The sequence below is a fragment of the Pipistrellus hanaki genome, assembly GCF_964339955.1.
Source record: "Pipistrellus hanaki genome assembly, chromosome: 15".
In the NCBI taxonomy this organism is placed as follows: domain Eukaryota; kingdom Metazoa; phylum Chordata; class Mammalia; order Chiroptera; family Vespertilionidae; genus Pipistrellus; species Pipistrellus hanaki.
In genome coordinates, this window is record NC_140517.1 from 43219332 (window position 1) to 43247183 (window position 27852).

The 27852-nt window shown below is 46.5% G+C and overlaps 2 protein-coding genes, 1 long non-coding RNA gene and 1 pseudogene across 4 annotated transcripts in view; 1 reads left to right on the forward strand and 3 right to left on the reverse strand.

Annotated features, from left to right (window-relative positions):
- LOC311633529 overlaps positions 1 to 27852 on the reverse strand; it is a 211137-nt gene that overhangs the window by 12863 nt on the left and 170422 nt on the right. The gene's annotated exons all lie outside the window — the stretch shown is intronic.
- Positions 1 to 27852, reverse strand: part of OPA3 (outer mitochondrial membrane lipid metabolism regulator OPA3) — a 115909-nt gene that overhangs the window by 6374 nt on the left and 81683 nt on the right. The gene's annotated exons all lie outside the window — the stretch shown is intronic.
- LOC311633808 (GTP-binding protein Rheb-like) lies at positions 11445 to 21301 on the reverse strand (annotated as a pseudogene). Its single transcript has 2 exons — positions 21232 to 21301; positions 11445 to 12067 (listed from the first exon to the last, which is right to left on the reverse strand). The product of its transcript is annotated as a GTP-binding protein Rheb-like (transcript).
- LOC311633521 (protein S100-A10-like) lies at positions 25048 to 25581 on the forward strand. The gene has a single exon (XM_084906285.1). It carries the CDS (start codon positions 25102 to 25104, stop codon positions 25393 to 25395), a length of 294 nt encoding a protein of 97 aa, XP_084762411.1. The 5' UTR covers positions 25048 to 25101; the 3' UTR covers positions 25396 to 25581.

Below are 27852 nucleotides of genomic sequence, written 5' to 3' on the forward strand. Positions count from 1 at the left end.
ATACCAGGGCCTCTGCTTGGGTCGCCAGGGGGCATGGCCGGCCTGCAAACCACCACAAGGCTCCTCACTCAGGCCATCCCATGCCCCAAAGGAACCCCACCCTGATCTGGGACACCCTTCAGGACAAACCAGCTGGCCCCCACCCATGCACCAGGCCTCTATCCTATCTAATAAAAGAATAATATGCAAATTGACCATCACTCCAACACACAATAGCTGCCCCCATGTGGTCAAAGATCCTGCCCCCATGTGGACATAATAAGGTGGCCATCACAGGATGGCCAGCTGGAGAGGACAGTTGGGAGGGACCAGGCCTACAAGGGAGGGCAGTTGAGAGGGACCAGGCCTGCAAGGAAGGGCAGTTGGAGGCGATCAACCCTGCAGGGGAGGGCAGTTAGGGGTGACCAGGCTGGCAGAGGATGGAAGTTGGGGGCAAACAGGCTGGCAGGGGAGCAGTTAGGCATCAATCAGGCTGGCATGGGAGTGGTTAGGGGGTGATCAGGCTGGCAGGCAGAAGCGGTTAGGGGCAATCAGGAAGGCAAGCAGGTGAGCAGTTGGGAGCCAGCAGTCGGACATCCCTTAAGGGGTCCTAGATTGGGGAGGATGCAGACTGGGCTGAGGGACACCCCCCCCCCCCCGCAACCCTGCCCCGTGCATGAATTTCATGCACCGGGCCTCTAGTTATATTATAAAACAATCAAACAGAGACAAGTTCAGCTTCTCCATGAAGCTTTATCAAATCTACATCTTGAGCCCTGGAAGGTGTGCTCAATGGTTAAAGTGTTGGCCCATGCACCAAAGGGTCTTGGGTTTGATTCCCAGTCAAGGGCACCTACCTGGGTTGCAGGTTTGAGAAGCAACCAATCCATGTGTTTCTCTCATCTCAATGTTTCTCCTTCCCTCTCTCCCTCCCTCCCTCCCTCCCTCAGAGTTTTCAATTAGTCCACTTATCAAGGTGTAGGGTTTTTTTTTTTTTTTGTTAAACCTCACCAGAGGATATTTTTCTAATTGCATTTTAGTGAGTGGAAGAGAGCGAGTGGGGATAGAGAGAGAAACGTTGATTGGTTGCCTTTAGTACATGCCCCAACTGGGGACTGAACCTGCAACCTTTTGGTGCACAGGATGATGACACTCCAGTTGGGGTGGTTGCCATTTCTTTATGTTGTATCTGTGTACGCTGCCACAGGAATCCAACATCCTCTATAACACATGTGTCAAACACAAGGCCCGCGGGCCAAATCCAGCCCGCCAGGCCTTGCAATGTGGCCCGCACCGCGCTGTCATCACTGCACTCCGCTGTCAGTTTATGACATTGTCAGTTTATGACTGTTCAGTAAACCATTCGGCCCGCGATTTAGGCTGGATTTTAGATTTTGGCCCCTTCTCTGATTGAGTTCGACACCCCTACTCTATAATAAAACACCAGGGAACATAGCATAACGACCGGAACGACCACTCAACTGTCACCATGAGGCGCACTGACCACCTCTCAGTGCTTCCCACCCCCATGGCCTGCGGGTGGGTGACAAGCAGCGGTGAGCTACGTGCATACAATTTCATGCGCTGGGCCTGCCCCCCTCCCCTTTATCTATCTATCTATCTATCTATCTATCTATCTATATTAGGCAACTATTATGATCGGTTGGTCAAATAACTGGTCACTGTGATGTGCACTGACCACCAGGGGGCAGACACTCAACATAGTGCTGCTCCCTGGTGGTCAGCGCACTCCCACAGGCCAGCCTCCTGCAGACCCTTCTCCCAGTTGGCCAGCCTCAATCAGCCCCATTGGGACTGGGTGAGTTGGCCCCGATGGGCCTGAATCGCCGAGGAACCCGCCCGTGCACGGATTCATGCACTGAGCCTCTCGTCAAGTCCAACAGGCTCTCCAGGCATGTGCCGTCTGGCTGTCTTCACTCAGTCTCGGCTGCGGAATCTTCTAGGATATACAGTGGATCCACTGGGTGCCACTTAATTCCCTACCCTGACAGACCAGAGGGCATGACTAGGATAATTGAAAACACACAAAAGTAACAACCAGGAGTGGGGAAAGGTTTCCGGAATAAAAGGGGAGTGAGCTGACCCAGCAACACCAAAGTCAGTGTGCGCCATTCCCAAATCTTGTGGGCAAAATCACGCACTGGTCTGTCTCCAGGAGGCTGTTCCTGGCACATCTGGGCTGGGGTTCACGAGAGAGCTAAAGTTTGGGGTGCCATCATGGCGGCCATGGTGCCCGAAAAGCTTAAATGTTTGTGTGTATTTTTTATTTTTATTTTTTAAAAAACTGACTTTTTTTAAGAAAGAGGAAGGGAGAAGGAAAGAGAGCGTGTGAGAAACATTGATTGGTTGCCTCCTGTTCAGGGATTGAACCTGCAACCTGGGCCTGTCTCCTCACCAGGAACTGAACCCACGGCCCTTTGGTGCAGGGGACGAGGCTCCCACCGCCTGAGCCACGCTGGCCAGGGCCACAAAGCTTCAGTGTTGCTCCGAAGGCAGCTGTCTTTGTTGGTGCCTACCCTGCTGTGCGGGTAAAGGCCACTTTGAAAAAGTTGATCCCCGTGTATGGAAAAAACACAGTTTTTCCCCATTGTTTCTCCTTTATTCTCACACGAGTCTCCCCACACCACACGTGTGGGCTTCTTTCCCCCACACCAGGCGACGCTCCGAAACACCAGCGTGGTGGCTTACAATTTAATGAATCCTGAGATGAACCGAGGGCTCAGCTCCACAGGACTGCCCCCCATTTCAGACTCTAAACACAAACAGCAGGTCCCCAGGTCCCCCACAACCTCTGTCTAACATGGCTGCAAACTAGAGGTTCCCATTGTTGTGGCAGAACGCCCGGGGGGACGATCAGCCGGCACTCCGAGGGAGGAAAGTAGCGGATCGGCCAGTCCAGGGGAATTCTGGGAGGCTGAACTCCTGGGAGGCTCTGACCTACGTCCCTCCTCCTACGGCGGCCCCGGAGGGTCCCTGCGGCTCCGCCCACGCCAGTCTTGGTGGAGCCTTGGGCTTCGGCTCTGCAGCTCCCGGAAAGTCAGTCAGAGTGGGGAAATAGCAAGACTGAAGTTTTAAACAGATACTGAACTAGGTTACAAGCCCGCCCATTTTTCTTTTCACCATGACATTCTCCTTGGATTCAATCATTTGCTAGAACAGCTCACAGATGTCAGGAAAACACTGAGAATGACCAGTTTATCCTACATAATAAAAGCCTAATATGCTAAGTGTCCAGTAATCTGTTCAGCCATTCAACCAATCAAAAGGTAATATGCTAATGATATGCTAAGGCCACTCAACTGCTTACTATGACATGCACTGACCACCAGGGGGCAGACGCTCTGACTATTACAGTGGTCAGCAAACCTCAGCTCGCGAGCCACGTGTGGATCTTTGGCCCCTTGAGTTTTTAGCAAAGGCCAGCTTAGGAGTACCCTCATTAAGTTAATAACAATGTACCTACTTATATAGTTTAAGTTTAAAATTTTTGGCTCTCAAAAGAAATTTCAGTCTTTGTACTGTTGATATTTGGCTCTGTTGACTAATGAGTTTGCCGATCACTGGACTAGGAGGTTAGCTTGCTGCTGGGGTCCGGTCAATCCCACAGTCCCTCCCCAGCTGGCCAATCTCCTGCCTCCCTTCCTGGCCCCTATCGTACACCAATGGGGTCTCTCAGCTTGGCCTGCACCCTCTCGCAATCCAGGACCCCTTGGGGGATGGATGTCAGAGAGCTGGTTTTGGTGCAACAGAACAGGTCACTGTGACAACACGCGCTGACCACCAGGGGGCAGACGCTCAACGCAGGAGCACTCTTCAGCCAGAAGCTGGGCTCCTGGCTGGTGAGCGCAGCAGCAGTAGTGGGAGCCTCTCCTGCCTCCGCAGCAATACTAAGGATGTCCCACTGACGGCTTAGGCCTGGCCCACCCACGAGGGCTCCTGGGCTGGGAGAAGGTGCAGGCTGGGCTGATAGAGATCCCCCCCTCCCCCCCAGTGCACAAATGTCATGCACCGGGCCTCTGGTTATATATTAATAAAGGACACGATGGAGAATATGGATAAGCAGAAAGGATGAGTCCTGTGAGGGTGGGAGCACAGGAGCTCTGTCCTGGTGCAGCTTGTCACCACCTTCCTGGGCCCGGATGTGAGCACCAGATTCTCTGAACTCCGTCCTTACGAAGGCATAATTGATTATTAACTCAACCTCCAGACTCTCGTCCCTTCCAGGAAGACGTGGGCGGGGCTAAACCTTTCAAACTCTAATGCACGGCTGGTGGCCAGCACCCATCCTGAAGCCACCCAGGACCCTGCCCAGCATCGCGCCACCTTTAGAACAAAAGACGCTCCTGCCACCCTGCGGGTTTAGGAACCCTGCGTCGGAAACCAGGGCCAAAGACCAACTGTTACAAAAAAGGTGCTCCTAGCATTTTTATCGCTTAGGAAATTACAAGGGGTTCCAGAGTTCTGTGCCAGATTAGATAGATGAATGGATGGATGGTTGGATGGATGGATGGATGGATGGATAAATGATAGATAGATAGATAGATAGATAGATACATGGCATTTTTTTATTATTATTTGACAACCTGCCTGGCAGAGGTCTTTTGAAAGAGATTTCCCTTGCACCAGAATATTCATCAGACCACCTTCTTCCACCATACACAAGAATAAACTCAAAGCGGATTAAATACCTTAAATGCTAGACTCACAACCATAACAATCCTAGAAGAAAACGTAAACAGGAAAATCGTGGACATTCCTCAAAGCAGTATTTTTCCCTGACATATTTCATTGGGAGACAATACATAAATAAGTGGGATTTCAGCAACATAAAGAGGTTTTGCACAGCAAAGAAAACCAACAACAAACTGCAAGGACAGCCCAATGAATGAGAGAATATATTCATCAATAATACATCTAATAAGGGGTTACTATTAAAAAAAGTATAAAACTCAACACCAAATAATTAGACAATCCAATTTAAAAATGGGCAAAGGGCCCAGCCAGTGTGGCTCAGTTACTTGAGCATCTTCCCATGTACCAAGAGGTCGCTGGTTGATTTCCAGTCACAGCACATGCTGGAGTTTCGGGTTCGATCCCCAGTAGGGGGCATGCAGGAGGCAACTGATCCATGTTTCTCAGATTATTATTATTTTTAAAATATATTCTATTGATTTTTCACAGAGAGGAAGGGAGAGGGATAGAGAGTTAGAAACATAGATGAGAGAGAATCATCGATCAGCTGCCTCTTGCACATCCCCTACTGGGGATGTGCCTGCAACCAAGGTACATGCCCTTGACCAGAATCAAACCTGGGACCTTTCAGTCCGCAGGCTGACGCTCTATCCACTGAGCCAAACCAGTTTTGGCTCAGATTATTTTTTCTTTTTCTCTCCTTCCTCTTTCCTTTATCTCTAAAAAATCAATAAAAACATATTTTTTAAAATATCAGTAATGAAAATAAATGAGCAAAGGACCTGAATAAACACTTTTTCAAAGAGGACATACAGATGGCCAATAGACAAATGAAAGTTGCACAATGTCACTAATCCTCAGACACATGCAAACTAAAACCACATATCACCTCACACCTATCAGAATGGCTACCATCAATAAATCAACAATAACAGGTGTTGGTGAGGATGTGGAGAAAAGGGAACCCGGGTGCACTGCTGGTGGGAATGCAGACTGGGGCAGCCACTGTGACAGCAGTATGGAGTTACCTCAAAATACTAAAAATGGAACTGCCTTATGATTCAGTGGTTCCACTTCTGGGAATATATCTGAAGAACCCTGAAATAGTAATTTGAAAGGATATATACACCCCTGTGTTCTCTGCAGTGTTATCTATATACTAGTGGCCTGGTGCATGAAATTCGTGCATGGGGGAGGGTGGAGTCCCTCAGCCCGGCCTGCACCCTCTCCAATCTGGGAGCCCTCAAAGGATGTCCTACTGCTGGTTGACAGGGATTGGGCCTCAACTGGCAGTCAGATATCCCTCTCACAATCTGGGACTGCTGGCTCCTAACCACTCACCTGCCTGCCTGCCTGCCTGATTGCCCCTAACCACTCTGCCTGCTGGCCTGCTTGCCCCCAAATGCCTCCCCTGCCAGCTGATCACCCCAAACTGCCCCCCCGTGCCAGTGTGCTCACCCCCAGCTGCACCCCCTGACTGCCTGCTCACCTCCCAACTGTCCCCCTGCTGGCCTGCTCACTCCAAACTATACCCCCCTCCCCCCTATCCTGATCACCTCCAACTGACCTCCACTGATGTCCTGCTCACTCTCAACTGGCCCCCTGCTGCTCTGGCTCCACCCCACACTAGCTTGATCACTCACAACTGCTGTTCCATCCTGGCCTGATCACCCACAACTGCCCTCCCTCTTGGCCTCTAACTGCCTCTACCTTGGCCCCACCACCATGGCTTTGTCCAGAAGGTCTCCTAGAAGGTCTCTCAGTCTAATTAGCATATTACCCTTTTTTAGTATAGATATGAAATCCTAATATGCAAATAGACTAAACGGTCGCTATGACATGTGTGGATCACCAGGGGGCACGCGCGGACCATGGCAGGTGTCAACAGCAGGCAGCAGAGCACAGAACATGGTGGGCATTGGCCTCGGTGAGATGGTAGAGGAGGTGAGCGGGGGCGCCGGACCAAGGCGGGGCACTGGCCGCTGTCATTGGGGAGGGCATCTGGTGGTTACAGAAAATTCTTTGCTCCCGCGCAATGTGGTTCCACCAGGCGCTCACACCTGCTGCTGGCGACTGGTGCCAGCCCTGATCATTTGACGCCATCAGTGGGTTTGAGCGGTGGCTGCTGGCCCCAAACACCCTCAGGGCTTCTCCACCACCCCCTGCTCCTGCTCCTGAGGGGCAATTGGGGCCAGCAGCTGCCTCTCGCACCCACCGATGGCAACAGCCCCACTCGCACCCACTGCTGGTGCCAGAGCTGCAACTCGCACCCGCTGCCAGTGTCCAGCACTGCCCCAGTTCACTGGGTGCCATCAGCAGGTGCAAGCAGCAGCTGCCAGCCCCGATTGCCCCTGAGGGCTCCACCTCCTTCCCTTGCTCCTGAGGGGCAATTGGGGCAGCACGGCCTTGCTCACACGTGCTGGCACTGGCCCCAGTTGCTCCTTGCCACCAGCTGATGCGAGCGGGGCTGGCGCTGTCAGCGTATGGGAGTAGCGGTGAAAGCAGGGCTTCGGGCAGACAGGGTGCTGGGGGCCACGGCAGAAGGGGCTGGGCAGGGGTGCGGAGGAGACCCAGCCCTGAGCCCACCGCAGCCTTGTGGCCCACAGTTCTTTCAAGGTGCACGAATTCATGCACTGGGCCCCTGGTTTATAATAACCGACACCTGGAAGCAGCCCAAGAAGTAGATGGGTCTCTGTTCTGGAGGTATGTGGGGGAGTTTGAATCAGAGGAGGAAAGGGATCTTAGCAAGGTCTTACCGACTCCATCTGGCTGCAAGAGTGGAGGACAGAGACTGTGGGTGCAGGCTACTACCATCTGCCGGTGAGGGTACATGGGTCAGAACGGCGGCTTAAGAAAAGTGGCTGTATTATGGATGCATGTTTGGAAAAGGGGCAACTAGACTCTCTAATGTGGAGGGAGAGGGGATGAAACACAAAGTTCAGGGATGACCACAAGTGGGAACCCTGTTCAGAGGAGGCCGGATGTTCAAAGCCAAGGACAACTTCCCAGACGCAGGTGTCAGAGCAAGGACACAGCCAGCTTACGGGACTACTCCAGCCAGCGTGTCCTTCTATGCCCCTAAGACCGATGCCACTATTTAACAAGAAGCCTCTTGTGTCTAAGTCAGTATAAAGTATGTTATTTTAATATATATATATATATATATATATATATATATATTATTGATTTTTTACAGAGAGGAAGGGAGAGGGATAGAAAGCTAGAAACATCGATGAGAGAGAAACATTGACCAGCTGCCTCCTGCGCACCCCCCACTGGGGATGTGCCACAACCAAGGTACATGCCCTTGACTGGAATTGAACCTGGGACCTTTCAGTCTGCAGACCGATGCTCTATCCACTGAGCCAAACTGGTTTTGGCTGAAGTATGTTATTAAAAAATATATATATATATATATATATATATATATATATATATATATATATATGTGTGTGTGTGTATATATATATATATATATATATATATATATATATATATAATTGATTTTTTACAGGAAGGAAGGAAGGAAGGAAGGAAGGAAGGACAGAGTGCTAGAAACATCGATGTGTGAGAAATATCCACCACCTGCCTCTTGCACAGCCCCTACTGGGGATGTGCCCACAACCAAGGTGCATGCCCTTGACCTGAGTCTAACCTGGGACCTTTCAGTCCCCAGGCTGACTGACGCTCTATCCACTGAGCCAAACCGGCCAGGGCTAAAGTACGTTACTGACCAGCAGTGTGTGGCTGCTTCGTGGGCTACTATGTAAAGCTCCTACGTTGGAGCTCCTATATTGTTAGCCAGCCGGCGTGCGGCTGCCCGCTTTATGGGACGGCTTTGAAGGACTGTTTTGCCAGATGGCTCCTTGTTAGCAATGGCTAGTTGGCTAAAATAAGGACTCTCGCCGAAACCGGTTTGGCTCAGAGGAGAGAGCGTCGCCTTTCGGACTGAAGGGTCCCATTCCGGCCGGGGGCATGCACCTTGGTTGCGGGCACATCTCCAGTGGGGGGTGTGCAGGAGGCAGCTGATGGATGTTTCTCTCTCATCGATGTTTCTAACTCTCTATCTCTCTCACTTCCTCTCTGTAGAAAACAAATATATATACATATATATACATATATATACATATATATATATATATATATATATATTTAAAAAAAAACACTAAGAACTCTCTTATATACCCATGACTTCTCATATCTTCTCCACCTATAATAATAATACCCGGTGTCCATGAAGGTCCAGTCCCTGGCAGAGGGACTCGTACCCAGCAGGTGGCGCAGTTGAGCAGGATAAAGGGTTTTCGGTCTTAGCTGTTGTAGCAATGGGAGCTCCGCTGTCTAAGACCGGGAAGAAGGAGGCAGGAGCGCTATTCACAGGAGCTTTGCTTTGGCCACGCTGAGCGGTGTTTCAGAGACCGCTGAGGGGAAGCATGAGGTGGGCAGCTGGACACACAGCTCCGGGAATCTGGGAAGGGTTCAGGATGGAGGATGTGTCTAAATATTCAATAAATATACAATGAATTAAGCTGTGACTTGCAGTCTTTGCCCATCTCCCCGGTGTGTACGCTCCTACTGTGGCCAGTTAAAAACCGCCACCGTGATGAGACTGACATAGACTGAAAAGCCGCCAGTAGCCCATCGGCAGACTCCATTTCACCCCCTAACTCAGCAGCTCAAATAACCAGAAGAACATGGGAAATAATAAAATGCAGTGAAAGGGTTAGGGAGCAAGCCTTCTATCCTTTTCTTTCTTTTTTAATATTTATTATTATTGTTATTATTATTATTATTATTATTATTTTATGATAATGTCAAGTTTAATCTGCCACATACACAAGTTGGATCTGGAGAGCATGTTTTGCCTGGGTGCTGCACAGCTAATAGCGGTTTCTTTTTATTTAATTTAATTTAATTAATTAATTTATTTTTAAAAATATATTTTATTGATTTTTTTACAGAGAGGAAGAGAGAGAGATAGAGAGTTAGAAACATCGATGAGAGAGAATCATCGATCAGCTGCCTCTTGCACACCCCCCACTGGGGATGTGCCTGCAACTAAGGTACATGCCCTTGACCGGAATCGAACCCAGGACCTTTCAGTCTGCAGGCCGACGCTCTATCCACTGAGCCAAACCAGTTTTGGCAAACAGCGGTTTCTTGAAGTGATCCCGCGGTAGGGTTAAGAAGGGCCACTGGTCAGAAAGGTGGGAAGGGGGCAGAGAAGGGCACAGGGGAGGCCATGGGAGGGCCATGAGCCTCAGAGACCCAGGCTCCCGGTCACAGCCCCTGAGTGAGCACCCAGGCAACACAGATGGGCTGGTTGTTGCAAACTCACCAGCAGCAGCCCCAGCACAACCACCCGCTGCTGTGCAATCTGCTGGGCAAATGGACGCTAGATTTGGTTCCTAGGTCGACACTCAACCACTGAGCCATGTCGGTCAGGCTGGATAATGCTTTTAAAAGTCAATAGAGTCCAGGGGTCAGACGGTTGGACCTCAGAGGGAGGGTGGGGATAAAAGGGGGAGATCAACCAAAGGACTTATGTGCACACATATGAGCCTAACCAGTGTTCATGGACAATAGGGGGGTGGGGGCATGAGTGGGGAGGGGTGGGGGATTGGGATGGGGGGTTGAGGACAAATATGTGATACCTTAATCAATAAAGAAATTTAAAAAAATCAATAAAGTGCCGAAACTGGTTTGGCTCAGTGGATAGAGCGTCGGCCTGCGGACCAAAGGGTCCCGGGTTCGATTCTGGTCAGGGGCATGTGCCTTGGTTGCGGGCACATCCCCAGTAAGGGGTGTGCAGGAGACAGCTGATCAATGTCGACTTTCCTGTAGTTCTGGGTAATGTCCAGTCAGTCGGGCCAACCACATACTTCACTGCTGGGGCCTTTCTATCCTTTTCAACTCATCCCTCTCAACATAGAAAGTCCCTGATACGATGACATACTGTTTTATGTCCTTTGTTATGTCTATTTTCAGTAAATACAAACATAAAAAAAGACAGTGCGATGAAGCTGGATAAACTCTTTCCCCATCTTCATCATTATTTATCACTTCATGGCCATTCTGTTTCCTCTCTCCTCAAGTGCACTAATGGGCTATTTTAGTTATGATCCCAGACATCATACCAACAGATGTATTTTTCAAATGTAAGGACTCTTTCACAATGCCAATAACTATCACACTAAATAAATATTTTTTTTAAGGGTTTGCAGCTATTTTATTTACAAGTATACATTTAACACAATGAAATAAACATTGATATATGGAAGCCTAGTTAATATTATAGTAGTGTAACAATATGCATCTTTGATGATTACAATATTTTAAACATCAAACTACACTTAAAAATTAATGCCGAGCCGAAACTGGTTTGGTTCAATGGATAGAGCGTCGGCTTGGGGACTGAAAGGTCCCGGGCTCGATTCCGGTCAAGGGCATGTACCTTGGTTGCGGGCATATCCCTAGTGAAGGGTGTGCAAGAGGCAGCTGATTGATGACTCTCTCTCATCGATGTTTCTAACTATCTCTTTCCCTTCCTCTCTGTACAAAATCAATAAAATATATTAAAAAAATTAATGCCGATAAAATTCTTGGTCATAATATTATTAAGAAATACAATATATAAATTGAAAATATGATTGCTTAAAATTTGAAAGTGGACGAGAACTCAGGACAGTCAGAGTTCAACATAATCTGAAGGGGGAGGTGGGAAAGGCTCCGGTTAACAGAGGAAAACGAAGCGGAGTTTATCTTCGAGGATGGCAGGCAGTTTGTTCTCTAGGCAGGACGGGTCCGGGGCCTCGGTCCCGCAGCGGATTACATCACCGAGCAGGAAGACTTTCCTGGTGAAGCGGCCCCATCAATTTTTTCTGCCTCCAAAATTATCCTCCTGAAGACATCCACAGCAGAAGGTTCTCTTTAGCAGAAGGTTCCAGAAAAGCTGCATTCCAAGATTCTGCTAACGCCTTCCCTTCTTCATGACTGATCACCCTTTCCATATGCAGGTCTTCCTTATTCCCAACCAACACAATAGGTATTCGCGCTGTCCCCACCATGCCCAACAACTTGCCATGAATAACTTGAATCACCTCAAAACGTTTGATCGATGTCACAGAACACACGAGCATATAACCATTAATATCCATGGAGTATGTCTGGGGAAAGACGGAATATTCATCTTGCCCAGCTGTGTCTACAAGTTGAAGATGATATTCTTGTCCATTCACTGTGATCAGTTTTGTGAAAGTGTCCTCTATGGTTGGGTCGTAGGAGTCAACACATTGGCCTTCAACAAACTGAATTGTCGACGGGGATTTCCCCGCGGACCGGTAGCCCAGGATCGCGATCTTCCGATCTTGGCGGCCTCCTCAGCCCCGGGCCAACCGCATGGACCGCGGCGGCAGCGGCTGCGAACCGGGCGAGCCGCGTCCAGGGGCGGGGCGGGCGGGCGCGGCTGCCTCCGCTCCTCGCTGCGCGCCCAACCCCCGGAACCGCCGCGCGGCCCCCTAAATAAATATTTTTTAACATATGTTACTGGTGCACAATTATCTCAATTGTCTCAGAAAGGTGTAGGTTTCTTAAGCCCGATTTATTTTTATTTTTTTATTTTTTTAAATATATTTTATTGATTTTTTACAGAGAGGAAGAGAGAGAGATAGTTAGAAACATCGACGAGAGAGAATCATCGATCAGCTGCCTCCTGCACACCCCCTACTGGGGATGTGCCCGCAACCAGGTACATGCCCTTGCCCGGAATCGAACCCGATTCCGGGCAAGGGCATGTACCTTTCAGTCCACAGGCCGATGCAAACAGGTCCCGGCTTAAGCCCCGTTTATTATAATCAGCATTCTGGTTGTAACCTGCGAGCTTTCAGTAGCTGTTTCAAAAGGCTTTTAACTTACAGATGTTACTACTTGTGCCACGCCAGCACAGCCAAGGGTTCGGCGAGCCTCAGGGGGGCCGGTGAAGGATGAAGAAAAGACAAAGAGAATAAATAAGCTGGGTCTAGGTGGATCTTCTGTGCCCGGCTGAAACCACAGAACTCATCCAGACTCCAGAGCCGATGCTTTAGTCAGAGGTAAACAAGGAATGGTCACCATAGTTACAAAGTTCTTGTGTTTCACTTGTTTGAGCAACATTCCCTGCCCCTCCCACAGCCCATTAGCTACCCAGATAAGATCTAGGGAATGAGTTTATCAAGCTTAATTATGCTAAGAGGACTATGCCATCTAAGCCTGGCTCAGTCTGAGACTTAGCCCTATAACCGCTCCTTGCACATATTTAGCATAAATTTCAAGGCCTTGGGACGTTTCTCCATGAGGGTCTTTGGGAAGAATTCCCCACACACCTCAAAGTCTACTGCTTCATACAGACTCATTGTCTATTTTTATTTTATTTAAAAATTTTGTTGATTGATTTCAGAGAGAGAGAGAGAGAGAGAGAGAAAGGGAGAGAGGGAAGAGAAAGAGATCCATTGTTCCACCCATTCATGCACCTGCTGGTTAACATGTGCTCCTGACTGAGTATGGAACCTGAAACCCTGATGCTATGGAAACGGATGATGTTCCAACTAACCAAGCCACCCAGGCAGGGCTTTTTATTATCTATCATCTATCTATCTATCTATCTATCTATCTATCTATCTATCTATCTATCTATCTATCTATTGTTGTGGCCGGCAATACCGGTGGAGGCAGGGCTCCAGATGGCTAGCAACACCCTGTCGAGGCAGGACTCCAGGCCAGGGAAGGGACCACAACAAGAATGTAGCATAACTGTTGGTCATAAAATAGTTCTGTTGCAAAACTCAACCCCTACGAAAGGCATGTCCTGTTTCCAGTAGCTGCAAGGCAGGACAAACAGACCAAACCAGGTCAAACAGAGACTGCTTAAGCTGAAAATAAACCCCCGCCCCAGGTGTTGTATAAACTTTACATGTTACTGTACTAGTGGGATTTTTATATAGCTTCTAACTGACCTTTCTTTGTTAAAACTTTTAGCCAATCATAGTCTGCCAGGCGTCCCTAAGACGGGGATAAAAGCAGCGTGCGTAGAGTGGGCTGGGGCTCTCGTTGCTCGCTGCTGTGTCAGTTGAGACGGGAGCCCGGACTCGAGTTCGTAATAAAGGCTTCCTAAATCCCAATGTGGCTGACTGGTGGTCATCATTCGTGGGTCGCCCACAACACTATCTATCTATCTATCTATCTATCTATCTATCTTCTATCATCTATCTATTCATTTAAATCTTTATTGTTAAAAGTATTACATATGTTCCTTTTTTACTCTCATAGCCCCTTATAGTCAACCCTGTTGGGAGCCATCAGAGTTGAGACAAGCAACTCCGTCTTAAGGAAAAAGAATTAAGTTCCTTCTAGCAGAAGTTATGCGGTGCCCTGAGGGTTTGGCCAGAAGCTAAAGATTAGCTTAGCATCTCTGCAACTTCCCCTTCCTGATCCTCCCCCATAGCTAGCCCAGCCTTGGAATGTCACACCTTGGAATGTTACACCGCCCTGGCAGTTAGCCAATCCTGTGTTGCCAGATACCTTACCACCTTGTCACTCAGTGCCTAAACCAATTATACACTGCCAAAGACCCCTCTGCATAGGCAACCCTGCCCCCCTTTGTTTCTGCTGTATATATACAGCCATTTCAAAAAATAAAGTTCGAGGCTTGATCAGAACCTTGTCTTGCCTCCGTTCCTCGTGTTCCTTGTTTGTTTCATTCTCTCAGGTGGTTCCTGCGTGCCCCCGTTGTTGCCCCGAGGGTCGGGGCACAACCCCACCCCCCACCCCAGGCCATCACCACCCTATTGTCTGTGTCCATGGGTTATGCATATATGCATACAAGTTCTTTGGTTGATCTCTTTCCACCCACCCACCCATACCCACCTTCACTCTGAAATTCGACAGTCTGTTCCAAGCTTCTGGGTCTCTGGATCTATTTTGTTCAACAGTTTATTTGGTTCATTAGATTCCATGTATGAGTGAGATCATGTGATACTTGTCTTTCTCTGACTAGCTTATTTCGCTGAGTATGATACTTTACATGTCCCTCCATGCTGTCTCAAATGCACAGTATTCCGTGGTATAAATGTACCACAGCTTTTTTATCCACTCATGCACTGATGGACACTTGGGCTGTTTTCAGATCTTAGCTATTGTAAATTGTGCTGCTATGAACATAGAGGTCCATATATCCTTTCTGATTGTTGTTTTAAATTTCTTAGGCTATATTCCTAGAAGTGGGAATATAGCCTAAGAAATTATGGGTCAAATGGCAGATTAGATCAGGCAAAGACTCAAAGCCTCCAGAGATCCACTTCTGCTTGCAGACCCACTGATACTCAGTTTTGATTAGCCTCAGGCTATCAATCACAGGGTGGATAGGGGTGAAAATCCTTCCAACAGCTTCCTTCTCCAGGTAAAAATTGAGTGGAGAGCAAAGATTCACTGGATAAATATGTCCTCTGCAGTGTGAAGAAATAACTCAGCACAGAAAACCAGGTGGCTTTCTATCCCCCAAGCTTCAACCCCAGAGTCCCCAAACCTGGCTTCTGCTCACACAGCTCCAGTCCACTCTGCCCTTCCTCTACCAGAGCCCAAGGTGAGTGGCTGCACACAAAATTTTGTTCATTGATTCTTTAAGAGGGTGCCTGCATTTCTAGCCATCTCTCACTGGCAGATAACAACCCTACTGCTTTTTGCAGCCAGATGTTGTGTGAGCACCTTTCTCAATTCTGGTGCTCTGGGCTAGAGCCCAGCTTGGGGTTTAAACCCCAGAGTTCTCCCGGGAACCCCCTACAGCTGATATATCCCTCTGAACCTTTAGCTGCTGTCTGTGGGAGCACAACCAGCCCCTTCATGCCTCTACATTTCCTACCAGTCTCTTTGTGGTATCCACTTTCTGTCCTTGGTCATCAGGGTTCTCTCCAGCTAATCTTCTGTGTGTTTTTTTTCAGGATGGTTTTTCTGTATTTTAATTGTATTTCCAGTTTTATTCTGGGAGAGTGTCAGTGTAGCTTCCACTTATCCTGTTGCCATTTAAAAATATATATATATTTTATTGATTTTTAAAGAGTGGAAGAGAGAGGGATAGAGAGTTAGAAACATCAATGAGAGAGAATCATCGATCAGCTGCCTCTTGCACACCTCCTGCTGGGGATGTGCCCGCAACCAAGGTACATGCCCTTGACTGGAATTGAACCTGGGACCTTTCAGTCTGCAGATGGACACCCTATCCACTGAGCCAAACCAGTTTCGGCTCTGTTGCCATTTTTGAATCTCCCCTCAGTCAGGGCTTTTAAAAAATTACTATTTATTTATTTATTTATTTATTTTAGGTTTTATTTATTTATTTTACCAACTTTTATTGAATGCTTACTAGGCCACAGGCACTAATTAAACACCAACTTATTTATTTATTTTAGGTTTTATTTATTTTACCAACTTTTATTGAATACTTACTAGGTCACAGCCACTAATTAAACTCCAACTTATTTATTTATTTATTAAAAATATATTTTATTGAGTTTTTACAGAGAGAAAGGGAGAGGGATGGTTAGAAACATTGATGAGAGAGAAATATTGATCAGCTGCCTCCTATATACCTCCTACTGGGGATGTGCCCACAACCAAGGTACATGCCCTTGACCAGAATTGAACCTGGGACCCTTGAGTCCAAAGCCTGATGCTCTATCTATTGAGCCAAACTGGTTAGGGCCAATTTATTTATTTTTTAATCCTCACCCACGGACATGCTTAGAAAGAGAGAGAGGGAAGCATCTATCTGTTGCCTTTGCCTTCATATCTTCCCCAACTGGAAATCAAACTCTCAACTCAGGTATGTGCCCTGACCAGGAATTAAACTGGCACATATCTGTCTAATTTTAGATGATTAGCAGACAGTTTTTGATAGAGGTTTGTTTGGGTTCCTTTTTCCTTACACTGTTTGGGACAGGCAAGAATTCCCCATTCCAGGGCAGGCTAGGACAAGCATTGAGTGAAAAGTGCCAATGAGTATGTGAATTCATTCCAGTCACTAGTGGGAGGGGCCCCACTGGCTGCATGGGAAAGGCAGGGTCAAGGCAGAAACCCTGGAACTGGTTTTATAAGGTTCAACAAATGCTAATATTAAACAGCAGGTAGGGTGTCTTATCTGATTGTGGGCTGGAAACAAATCAGGCTTAAATCCATGTGAATTTGTAATCTGTTAATTCACATACACATACAGGTACACATAAAGCTTTTGAGATTATAATTGGGATTACTTGAGTCTATTTTTAAATATACATTATATATTATTGATTTTTAGAGAGAGGAAGGGGAGGAAGAGAGAGAGAGAGAGAGAGAGAGGGAAACATCAATGTGAGAATAAAACATCGATTGGCTGCCTCCTGCACACTCCCTGCCAGGGATCAAGCCCAAAACCCAGGCATGAGCCCTGACCTGGAAATGAACCAGCAAACTTTTAGTGCAGGGACAATGCCCAACCAACTGAGCCACACCGGCGAGGGTGGGATTACCTGATCTATGAATCAAATTTTCAGACCTGAACATCTTTACAAAATTGAATTTTCCAATCCATGAACATGGTATCCCTCTTTATTGAGATCTTTTAAAAATGATTATGTTCAAATGTGATGGATTTATTTTATTTCACTCTGATGCAAAACCAAAGATGCCACTACAGGTCAGAGACCACTATATTAAAAGGTCATGAAAAAATAGTGTGGGACATGAAGGATGCGATGTACAAGCTGGAGGATTAGGTCATTTCTTTATAATAAGACACTACACTTGTCATCGATGAACACATGTAAAATAATACTGTGGACCTGAACTGAAATGGGGCACACACAGGGCAACTTCCACTCATGCCTCAAAGAACCTCCCTTAGGATGGACTCGAGAACTCCAGACTTCAGTGTGGGGAGGATTACAATTCTTTAGACGAATAAAAAGTTCACATATTTAAAATTTCAGAGAAGAATTTTAAGGCCAAAACATATTGGGTTCATTTCTCTTCACTTCAAGGGATAAATTTGATCTGATTGCGTTATTCAAAACTGCATTAAGCTTCTAGTTCAAACCCCAACCCAATCTCGTTGAGGAGGAAACTGGTCTTTTTATTGTGTGTCAGGCCATGAAAACTGTGAACAATGCCCTGGGTGAGGGGGAGGATCTTTATCGCTGGCCCCAGGACAGATCACCGGATATGGCCTGGGGACTCCCAACACCTGGGGGCCTTCCTATAAGCCCACAAAAGGGGATGGAACCATCTATGCAAGACAAAGACCCCAGAAGGTTGTAAACAGTGAAGCCCTCTGCGTGTTTCTTCACTCCGATTTGGAAATTATTGCCGAGTCCACTAGTGTTAATAAACGGGGTCCCTCCCTTTCTCTAGGAAGTATGCTTGGTAGTTCTTTGGTCTTCTGCAACCTTGTGACCTCCTGCATTTCATCCAGTAAAGCTGATAGTGTCAATCTCAGGCTGGTGTTGCTTACTTTATTATTTTTTAAAATATATTTTATTGATTTTTTACAGAGAGGAAGGGAGAGGATAGAGAGCTAGAAACGTCGATGAGAGAGAAACATCGACCAGCTGCCTCTTGCACATCCCCTACTGGGGATATGCCCGCAACCAAGGTACATGCCCTTGACCGGAATCGAACCTGGGACCTTTCAGTCCGCAGACCGATGCTCTACCACTGAGCCAAACCGAGAAACAATACCATCAAACTTGTACTTAGCAGTGATGCCAAACTGGTTACTGTCAGCTGTCCAAGCAAGGTTTGTTGGGATTTCAATATTCTCATGAACCTTCTAGGAGGTAGATAGAGCCTCCAAACTCAGTGCCATTGTTCACACGAGTATTGTGGCTGGAGTCTGCAGCCTTGCAACCCAGAGCAAAATTATTCTATAACAGTTTGGATGTGGCTGTGTCAAAACTCACCTGATAGCCAGCAAGCCAACCATATGTGACTGTGCAAGAAAAATCTGTGTTGAGAAGGCATACTTGAGAGAAACCAATATGGCAGCCTAGGTAAGCGCCTAAACTGCTGCCTTGCACAACAATCTCAAAACAACAACTAACAGACAGAAAGGACATTATCCAAAACCACAGGAAAGCTGGCTGAGTGGGAAATCTACAACTAGAAAGAAGGAGAGAGGCTCACGTGTCAGGGAAGCCGCAAAGCGCTGAGTTAGGGAGCTGGAGACATGTGTGCAGAGAGGAAGGGCAGTCGAGTGCCTGGTTGGTGGGAGGGGGAAGGAAGCCCCGACTGCACTGAACCCTTTCCGACTGCACTAAACCCCAATTCCGGCCGAAACCCCGTGGACCCAGGCTCATAAGGGTGGAATCTGGACTGTAGAGAAAGGCACCCAGAGACTCAGAGACTGGGAGACTCGAGGGAGTCAGGAGCTGCAGCGGGCAGCATCTAGAGGCACGCATGTGTGCGTGCGAGTGAGTGCGCGCAGAGAGGTTTGATGGCGGAGGTTGCTGCAGCCTCTCCATAGCGGAAGGAGTCAGAAGCTCCTGATTGCACTGAATCCCAGTTCCAACTGCACTGAGCACCGAAACCCAATTCTGGGTGAGCCCCTGAGGGACCCACGCTCTTACAAGGGGAATCTGGACTGTCAGGTGGAAACTCAGGGGAGCCGCGGAAGGCAGAGGTCTGAGGCACGCGCACAAGGGCAGGGCTGATGGGAAGCCAAGACTGTTTGCTCAATCCTGAGACTCTGCCCCATCCAAGTTGTGCTCATAGGCTTTTGCAATTTTGCAAGTCTGATCCTATAAGACTGTCTCCAACACAGAAGGTATCCTGGCATAGACACAGCTGATACTCACAGCCAATTGGCCTGGAGGTCAACTCCTCCCACTGATACCAACAACAATCAAGACTTAACTACAAGCCTGTACACGCAGTACACAAAGGGGAGCACCAAGAGTGTCCACCTCAGGTAACTGGGAGGCTGACCCACAGGGCCATCCTACCAACTCAAGGAAGCAGCGAAAATGCTGAGACAGGGAAACAGGTCACAAATGAAAGAAATGGAGGAGAACAAAAGACTGGATATAGAGTTCAAAAGCACGGTTATAAGGTTTTTCAAGAATTTCCTAGAAAAGGCCAATAAATTTAATAGAGACCCTCGAGGATATGAAAAAGGACCAACTAGAAATTAAACATATACTGACTAAAATAAAAAATATTATACAGAGACCCAACAGCAGACTAGAGGAACGCAAAAATCAAGTCAAAGATTTGGAATACAAAGAGGCAAAGGACATTCCTCCAGAGAAGCAAGAAAAGAAAATCCAGAAAATTGAAGATAATGTAAAGAGCCTCTGGGACTTCAAGCATACCAAAATCAGAATTATGGGGGTGCCAGAAAAAGAGAGAGAGCAAGATACTGAAAACCTATTTGAAGAAATAATGTCAGAAAACTTCCCCCAAGTGGTGAAAAAAATAGACTTACAAGTCCAGGAAGCACACAGAACCCCAAACAAAAGGAATCCAAAGAGGACCACACCAAGACACATCATAATTAAAATGCCAAGGGCAATAGTCAAAGAGAGAATCTTACAAGCACCAAGAGAAAAACAATTACATAGTTACCTATAAGGAAGCACCCATACAATTATCAGCTGATTTCTCAACAAAACTATGCAGGCCAGAAGGGAGTGGCAAGAAATATTCTAAGTGATGAATAGCAAGAACCTTCCACCAAGATTACTTTACCCAGAATAGTTATCATTCAGAACTAAAGATCAGATAAAGAGCTTCACAGATAAGAAAAAGCTAAAGGAGTTCATCATCACCAAACCAGTATTATATGAAATGTTGAAAGGTATTCTTTAAGAAGAGGAAGAAGAAAAAAGTAAAGATAAAAATTATGATCAAACAATATATATATTTGTTGATATGAATCTAAATGAATCTAAAAATCAAGTGAATTAAAAATCTGAGGAACAGAATAAACTGGTGAATACAATAGAATCAGGGGCAAAGAAAGGGAGTGGATTGATAATTATCAGAGGGAAAGGGGTGTGGGGGTGCAGGAAGAGACTGGATTAAAATCATACACCTATAGATGAGGACAGTGGGGGGGGAGGTAAGGGCAAAGGGTGGGGTGGGAACTGGTGGAAGGGAGCTATGGGGCGGAAAAGAGAAACAATTGTAATAATCTGAGCAACAAATATTTGTTAAATTAAAAAAAAGAAAGAAAAATCTGCATCACCATTACTGCCGAGACGGAATTCCACTGTAATGAGCTAGTGATTAATCATAGGAAAGGAGCAAAAGGGAGGCCAGACAATGTCAGGAAATGGCAGCTTTGCACTCCCCAGAGAAGCCCTGTCCATTCCCTGCAGATCACAAGGGGTCCAGCAAAGGGGAGATGGGTGCAAGCACTGTAAAGTGGGGGTGATGCAGGGAGGGTGCCTGTCAGTCAAACCTGGTAGCAGAGATCGTTAGCTGGAGGGGCAGGGCCATGGCAAGCCCACAAAAACTTGAGGCTACAGAATCCCTCACACAGGGAGTTCTCGCCCTCTGGGCTCTTCACTCGCTCTCGGCTGTGCTTCCTCCCTGGCCGGGTGGCCATGTGGACCCGCAGCAATGGACTGACGGACTGCAACCGGGGACACAAACTGAGCGAGTCTGACGGGGACTGGACACTGCTCCAACACGAAGCGAAATCTCCTTCCCAATTCTGTTTTTTTTTTTTTTTAATAAATCTTTATTGTTCAGATTATTACAATGTTCCTCTTCCCCCCCCCCCCCCCGCAATTGCTCCCCTCCACCAGGTTTCCATCCCACCCTCTGCCCTTTTCCCACCCCTCCGTTGTCCTCATCCATACATGCACCCCCCACTCCTCTTTTCCCCGAGAATCGTCAGTCCACTCCCCTTCCATACCTCTGATTCTATCATATTCACCAGTTAATATTGTTCATCAGGTTTTCTAATTCCCTTGGCTTTTAGTTTCATTTGTTGATAGTTATGTATTTGTGGATCATAATTTTTATCTTTATCTTCTTCCTCTTCCTAAAGAACCCTCTTCAGCAATTCATATAATTCTGGTTTGGTGGTGATGAACTCCTTTAGCTTTTTTTTTTTTTTTTTTTTTTTTTTTTTTTTTGTGAAGCTCTTTATCTGGCCTTCTATTCTGAGTGATAGCTTTGCTGGGCAGAGTATTTTTGGCTGTAGGTTCTTGCTATTCATCACCTTGAATATTTCTTGCCATTTCCATCTGGCCTGCATGGTTACTGTTGAGAAATCAGTTGACAATAAAGAAATTTTTAAAAAATCAATAAAGTGCCGAAACCGGTTTGGCTCAGTGGATAGAGCATCGGCCTGCGGACTGAGGGGTCCCAGGTTCGATTCTGGTCAGGGGCATGTGCCTTGCTTGTGGGCGCATCCCCAGTGGGGGGTGTGCAAGAGGCAGCTGATCGATTGTTCTCTCTCATTGATGTTTCTAACTCTCTATCCCTCTCTCTTCCTCTCTGTAAAAAAATCAATAAAATAAAATAAAAATCAATAAAGTATCCAGCATTTGGCATCAAGAGATGAACTTCTGGATCATTAACGGGCTGAATTTTTCCAGCCTTCTCTGAACTCCATGTTTCCAAGCCCAGCCTTTCAATGGTCCAGGTTTCATGTGAAGTCCTTGTCTTCTCTTCACTGTAACTCTTGAAGACTTAGTAGCTTTCATTATTATTATTATTATTATTATTGCCGTTTTTTTAAATAAACCTTTATTGTTCATATTATTACAAAAGTTCCTCATTCCCCCCCCCCGCCCCCTCCACTAGGTTCCTACCCCACCCCACATTGTCCTCATCCATAGGTGCACAGTTTATGGTTGCCGACCTGATCCACACTTGCACTTTTTAGCATTTCCCTTGTCCACTTGTTCAATGAGGTTACCATACTCTGCTCGCCATTTTCGGACCAATCAAATACTCAACATCTCTTTGCAGAAAGCAGTAAGATTTTGGCCCCAAGAGTCTTCCACTATTCCTTTCTTTTACTCCACGGAGTAGCTTTTTCTTTTAGTGCTCATTTCTAGGGGTAAAAAAAAGGAATTGGGGTATCAAGGTGGGGGGAGGGGATCACTTAAAATGACACAGGGGGGATCAGAGGGGGAAATAAAATGTCACAGGAGAATCAGAGGGGGGATTACCATTTTAGTAACCCCTTTTGATCCTCCAGTGTCATTTTGATTGCCCCCTCTGATCCTCCTGTGTCATTTTAAGTGATCCCCTCCCCCCACCCCGTGCCACCTAACACCTTCACCAGACACCCCCCCCTACCCCTTTATCAGACATTTACCCCCTGGGGCTTGCCTGGGGACTGTCACTGGGCTTGCTGGGGCCTGGATCTGGGCTGGAGCAGGGTCTGCCACTGACTGAGAACCTTCAGTCATCATGAGGGCGGCTGTGAGCATCAGGTAGTGTCACCAGAGACAGACCAGCACTCACCACCTTTGCCACATCCCATCCGCTCTAATCCTCTTGTTCTTTTTATTTTTATTTATTTTTAAAATATATTTTATTGATTTTTTACAGAGAGGAAGGGAGAGAGATAGAGAGCTAGAAATGTGGATGAGAGAGAAACATCGACTAGCTGCTTCTCGCACACCCCCTACAGGCGATGTGCCCGCAACCAATGTACATGCCCTTGACCAGAATCGAACCTGGGACCTTTCAGTCCGCAGAACAATGCTCTACCACTGAGCCAAACCGGTTTCGGCTAATCCTCTTGTTCTACATGCATCTGCGAAAGTCTCCTCCTCTCTCCCATCCCACGCTCATGGCTCACTCCAACCTCTGCTCCGCCTCCACATAGCAGTGACTTCAGGACTCCGCGTAACGTCACTGGTTGCTAGACACCAGTCAGGGCGGCCCTAGCAACCAGTTTACGGTAAATTAGTTTTCATTCTGAGACAGAGCCTGGGGGGGGGGGGGTTTATTTTCGGGGGGATGCCTTATATTTCACTCAGAAGGAAACCTGTAAGTAGGTCTTATTTTCGGAGGATGTTTTATTTTCAGGGAAACTTGGTAGTTCTTATAGTTTGTCTGTAGATTTTTAAACTGTAAGTATCAGCAAATAAGAACTATTTTTTACTTCCCAATTCTTTTGTCCTTTATTTGTTGGCTCCTTTCTTTTTATTTTCTTATGATTCATTATACAGACTTAACAGAAATAGTGGGTTGACATAGGAATTAGAGAACTGACATTTTTGGTAAATACCAGAATCATTCTTGCTATTAGTTACTTTTCTTTTAATTCCACCCAAAGATATGTTTTTATTGATTTTTTAGAGAGAGAGTAAGGGGGAGAAAGAGAGAGCAACATCAATCAGTTGCCTCTCATATGCACCCCAACTGGGGATTGAACCAGCAACCTAGGTATATACCCTGACTGGGAATCAAACCTGCAACCTTTTGGTGTATGGGAAGACACTTCAACCAACTGAGCCACCAGCTAGAGCTCATTGGCTCCTTTCAATATCAGAGAAGAAAATATAATATTTGCTGTAGGATTTTATCAAATTAAAGAAGTCCCCTCTATTCCTAGTTTTCTGAGAAGTTTTAAAAAAAATCATAAATGGGTATCTGTTATTATTAAATACCTTCCCTTAACCTATATAAAGAATAATGGGTCATTATTTCTCCTTTTTATTCCTATAGATAGAGTGAATTACATAAATTAATTTTGCAAAACATTAAGCCACACTTGCATTTCTAAAATGATATGTTTTATTTTTTATATATTGTTGAGTTTGATTTGCAAATTTTTCTAAATGAGTATTTGTGTCTTTTGTTCTTGCAAAGTCCTTGTCAGATAGAGAAAATAAATAAACAAAAACCTTGATGCCTACTTCATATGATACACAAATTTAGTTGCATAGGGATAGTAAATCAAACTGTGAGAGGCAGGAAAAATAGCACTTTTAGGGGGGAAAAACATAGAAAGTATCATAATAACTTTGAGATGGGCAGTATTTGTTAATATTTGTTAAACAGAACATTAAAAGTACTAGCCATAAAGAAAATGTTTGACACAGTGGAAGATATTGAAATTAGAAACTTCCATTGCTCAAAAGACTAGATCAAGAACAGAAAAAGTCAAGTCCCAGACTATTAGAAGCCATTTGAAATCTGCCTGTCTGACCAAGACTTCAGACTCAGGATATGCAAGGACCTTCTGTGAATCAAAAAGAGGAAGGCAAACCACCCAACAGAGAAAGGTCTGAATCACCAAAGAGGTTGATATCTACATGGCCACAAGGCTCATGAAAAAATGTGGAACTTCATGATACATCAAGAAAACACTAATTACTCACTGGCCGCGTCCCGCCGCCTCCCCGCAGCCGCCGATCCCGCCGCGACCTCACCAAAATGCCGTCTCAAATGGAACACGCCATGGAAACCATGATGTTCACGTTTCACAAATTCGCTGGGGATAAAGGCTACTTGACGAAGGAGGACCTACGAGTACTCATGGAAAAGGAGTTCCCTGGGTTTTTGGAAAATCAAAAAGACCCTCTGGCTGTAGACAAAATAATGAAGGACCTGGACCAGTGCCGAGACGGCAGAGTGGGCTTCCAGAGCTTCTTCTCGCTAATTGCTGGGCTCACCATCGCATGCAATGACTGTTTCGTGGTACACATGAAGCAGAAGGGGAGGAAGTGAGCGGTCGCTTTGTCCTGATAAGAGTTCTCCCAATGGGTCCCTTAAGGAATATGTGCCCCACAGCTTCCCCCTGTATAAGAATTTCATGAGCAGATGGGGACCCTTAAAAAAAAATGTACAAATAAAATCCCACCCCCATTGAACAAGAGAAAAAGCCAATAAAGCCAGATAAGCTTTTGATTTTTATATTGCTTGTATCCTCTTGTCCCCACAATAAACAAGTTTCTTTTTTAGTTCCTAAAAAAAAAACAAAAAAAAAAACACTAATTAAAATTTCAAAGAGAAAGCACTACAGACCCAGCAGATGGCTGAAGTGAAGACCCTGGACAATCTAAGTGCTGACAAAGATGTCATACACTAAGGCTTGGAGTTGGTAGCAACTAACATCTGTCAATATTCAATGTCCTATGAACCTGCAGTTCTGCTCCTGGGTGGATACTGACTGCAAACTGCCCGTGTGTTCTCTCCTAAAGACACATATCTAGATGCTCACTCCAGCATAATGCATAAAAGACTCAAAACACAGCAAATGCTTACCAATAATGGGATTGGTAAAAATAAAATTCATACAGTGAATCACTCAACAGTATGAAAACAACTGAACCACAGTCATGTACAATAACTTCAAATTTATTCATCTCATAAACACAATGTTGAGTGAGAAAAGTCAGACAAGAGGACATGGTGTGTGATTTTCTAACCTGATAATAGAGTAATATGCAAATCAACCATCACTCAGCTATACCAGCCACGCCCACTAGCCAATCAGAGTGAGTTTGCAAATTAAACCAACAAAGCTGTGGCTAATTTGCATATGCCCAGGGAGGGAGGAGTGAAGACTGAAGACAGCATAGAAGGAAGAGGGAGGGAAAGTGGAAAGCAAGGCGGCAGCACCTTGCAGGGCGGGGCAGGGTCCGCATGGCTGCTGAGGCGGTGGTGGCGCAGGCAGGGGGTGGGGGGGATTTCGGGGAGAGGGGGTGCGTGGCAGATTGGGTGGGCGGGGCAGGGTGTGGAGCAGCAGCAGCATGCGTGGCCTTGGAGACAGCGGTGGGCGCAGTGGGTTGGGTGTGGCCGCGGAGACCGTGGCACCATGGCGGTGGTGGCCACGGGGGTGGTAGAGCCCGCCAGAAGTTTTGCAGGAATATTCTTGCAACAGGTGCCTAGTATTTATATAAAGTCCCAAACAGGCAAACTCAATCCATGAGGTATAAGTAAGGGTGTGGTTAACCTTGGAGGGACATAGTGACTGACAGAAGGGCATGGCGGTATTTTTTTTTTGGGGGGGGTTGTCTGTTTCCTGTTCATTCTGTGAGTTTATTGAACTGTACACTTAGAACGTACACTTTGCATTAGGTATGTTGTATCTCAATGAAAAGTTTTCATAACCCTAGGAGCCAAAGTTGTCCAGCCACCTTTTCAACTTCTTCTAACTTCTTTCAACTTCTATAACAATGAGGAGCCTGGCCAACTGAGGAGCCTGAGACTTCTAACTTCAAGGCACTATGACTGCCCCTATGGCAATGGCAAGAACGGCAGCCGGTGTTAGATGGGTGGGTCAGGCAGGACCTTGGCTCAGCAACCTCAATACTTGAATTCTGGCTTTGAAAGAATTCAGAGCCAAGACTCAAACCATAAGATTGTGAATTATTTAAGGGCAGAGATCATGACTTGAGCTTGTGTTTCTCTGTCATGGTGCCTAGATAAATACTCAAATGCCATCCAGTCCAAATGACTGTGATGAGAGAGGCCCACTGCTGCTGGAGACCTCTGATTTTTATTTAAGGGGCCTCACTTGTTCTATGCCTTTACAGAGGGGTTAGTAGGAGCTGAGGGAATTTGGGGAAACCCAGACAGAATTCTCCTCCTGCAAAATTTTGCTAAGTTGGTGGCCAGGACCACTGGGCAGCTTCTCTGTGGTACCACTGGGCATTTGTCCAATTAAAACCCGGACGCACAGCAATAACAAAGGCACTGGTCTCCTATTGCTAATGCCTGGGGATCAAACCCCAGCCTGTAGGAACTCACCCCCACAGTCAGGACAGGGCTGATGGGTGGGCCTGCGCTGGTGCTTCCAACTTCCCATGACCCGGGAAACTATCAACCGAAAAAACCAGAGAAGCACAGAGGATGATTCAAAAACATGAAGGACAACACTGGTGATTCCTTCAAACTCTGGAATAAAAACAAACCAAAGCAAATCCTGAACTTGTACATATGGAAAAATGTTGTTTAAGGGAAAAGTGATTCAGACCCAGGCTGCAGGGCCGCGGGTTAGAGGCCCTGACTACATCCACCCCACACTGCCGAACAGGTCCATAGCACAGGCTGCTCAGTGGAGAGGGTTCTTCGCCTGGAACCTTGGGCGGCTTGGCTTGACCTCCTCATGGCCACTGGGCCTCCTACCCCTGCAGGACCTCGGGATTTGTGGTGGCAGTTTCACAGAGCAGCAGGCCCCGC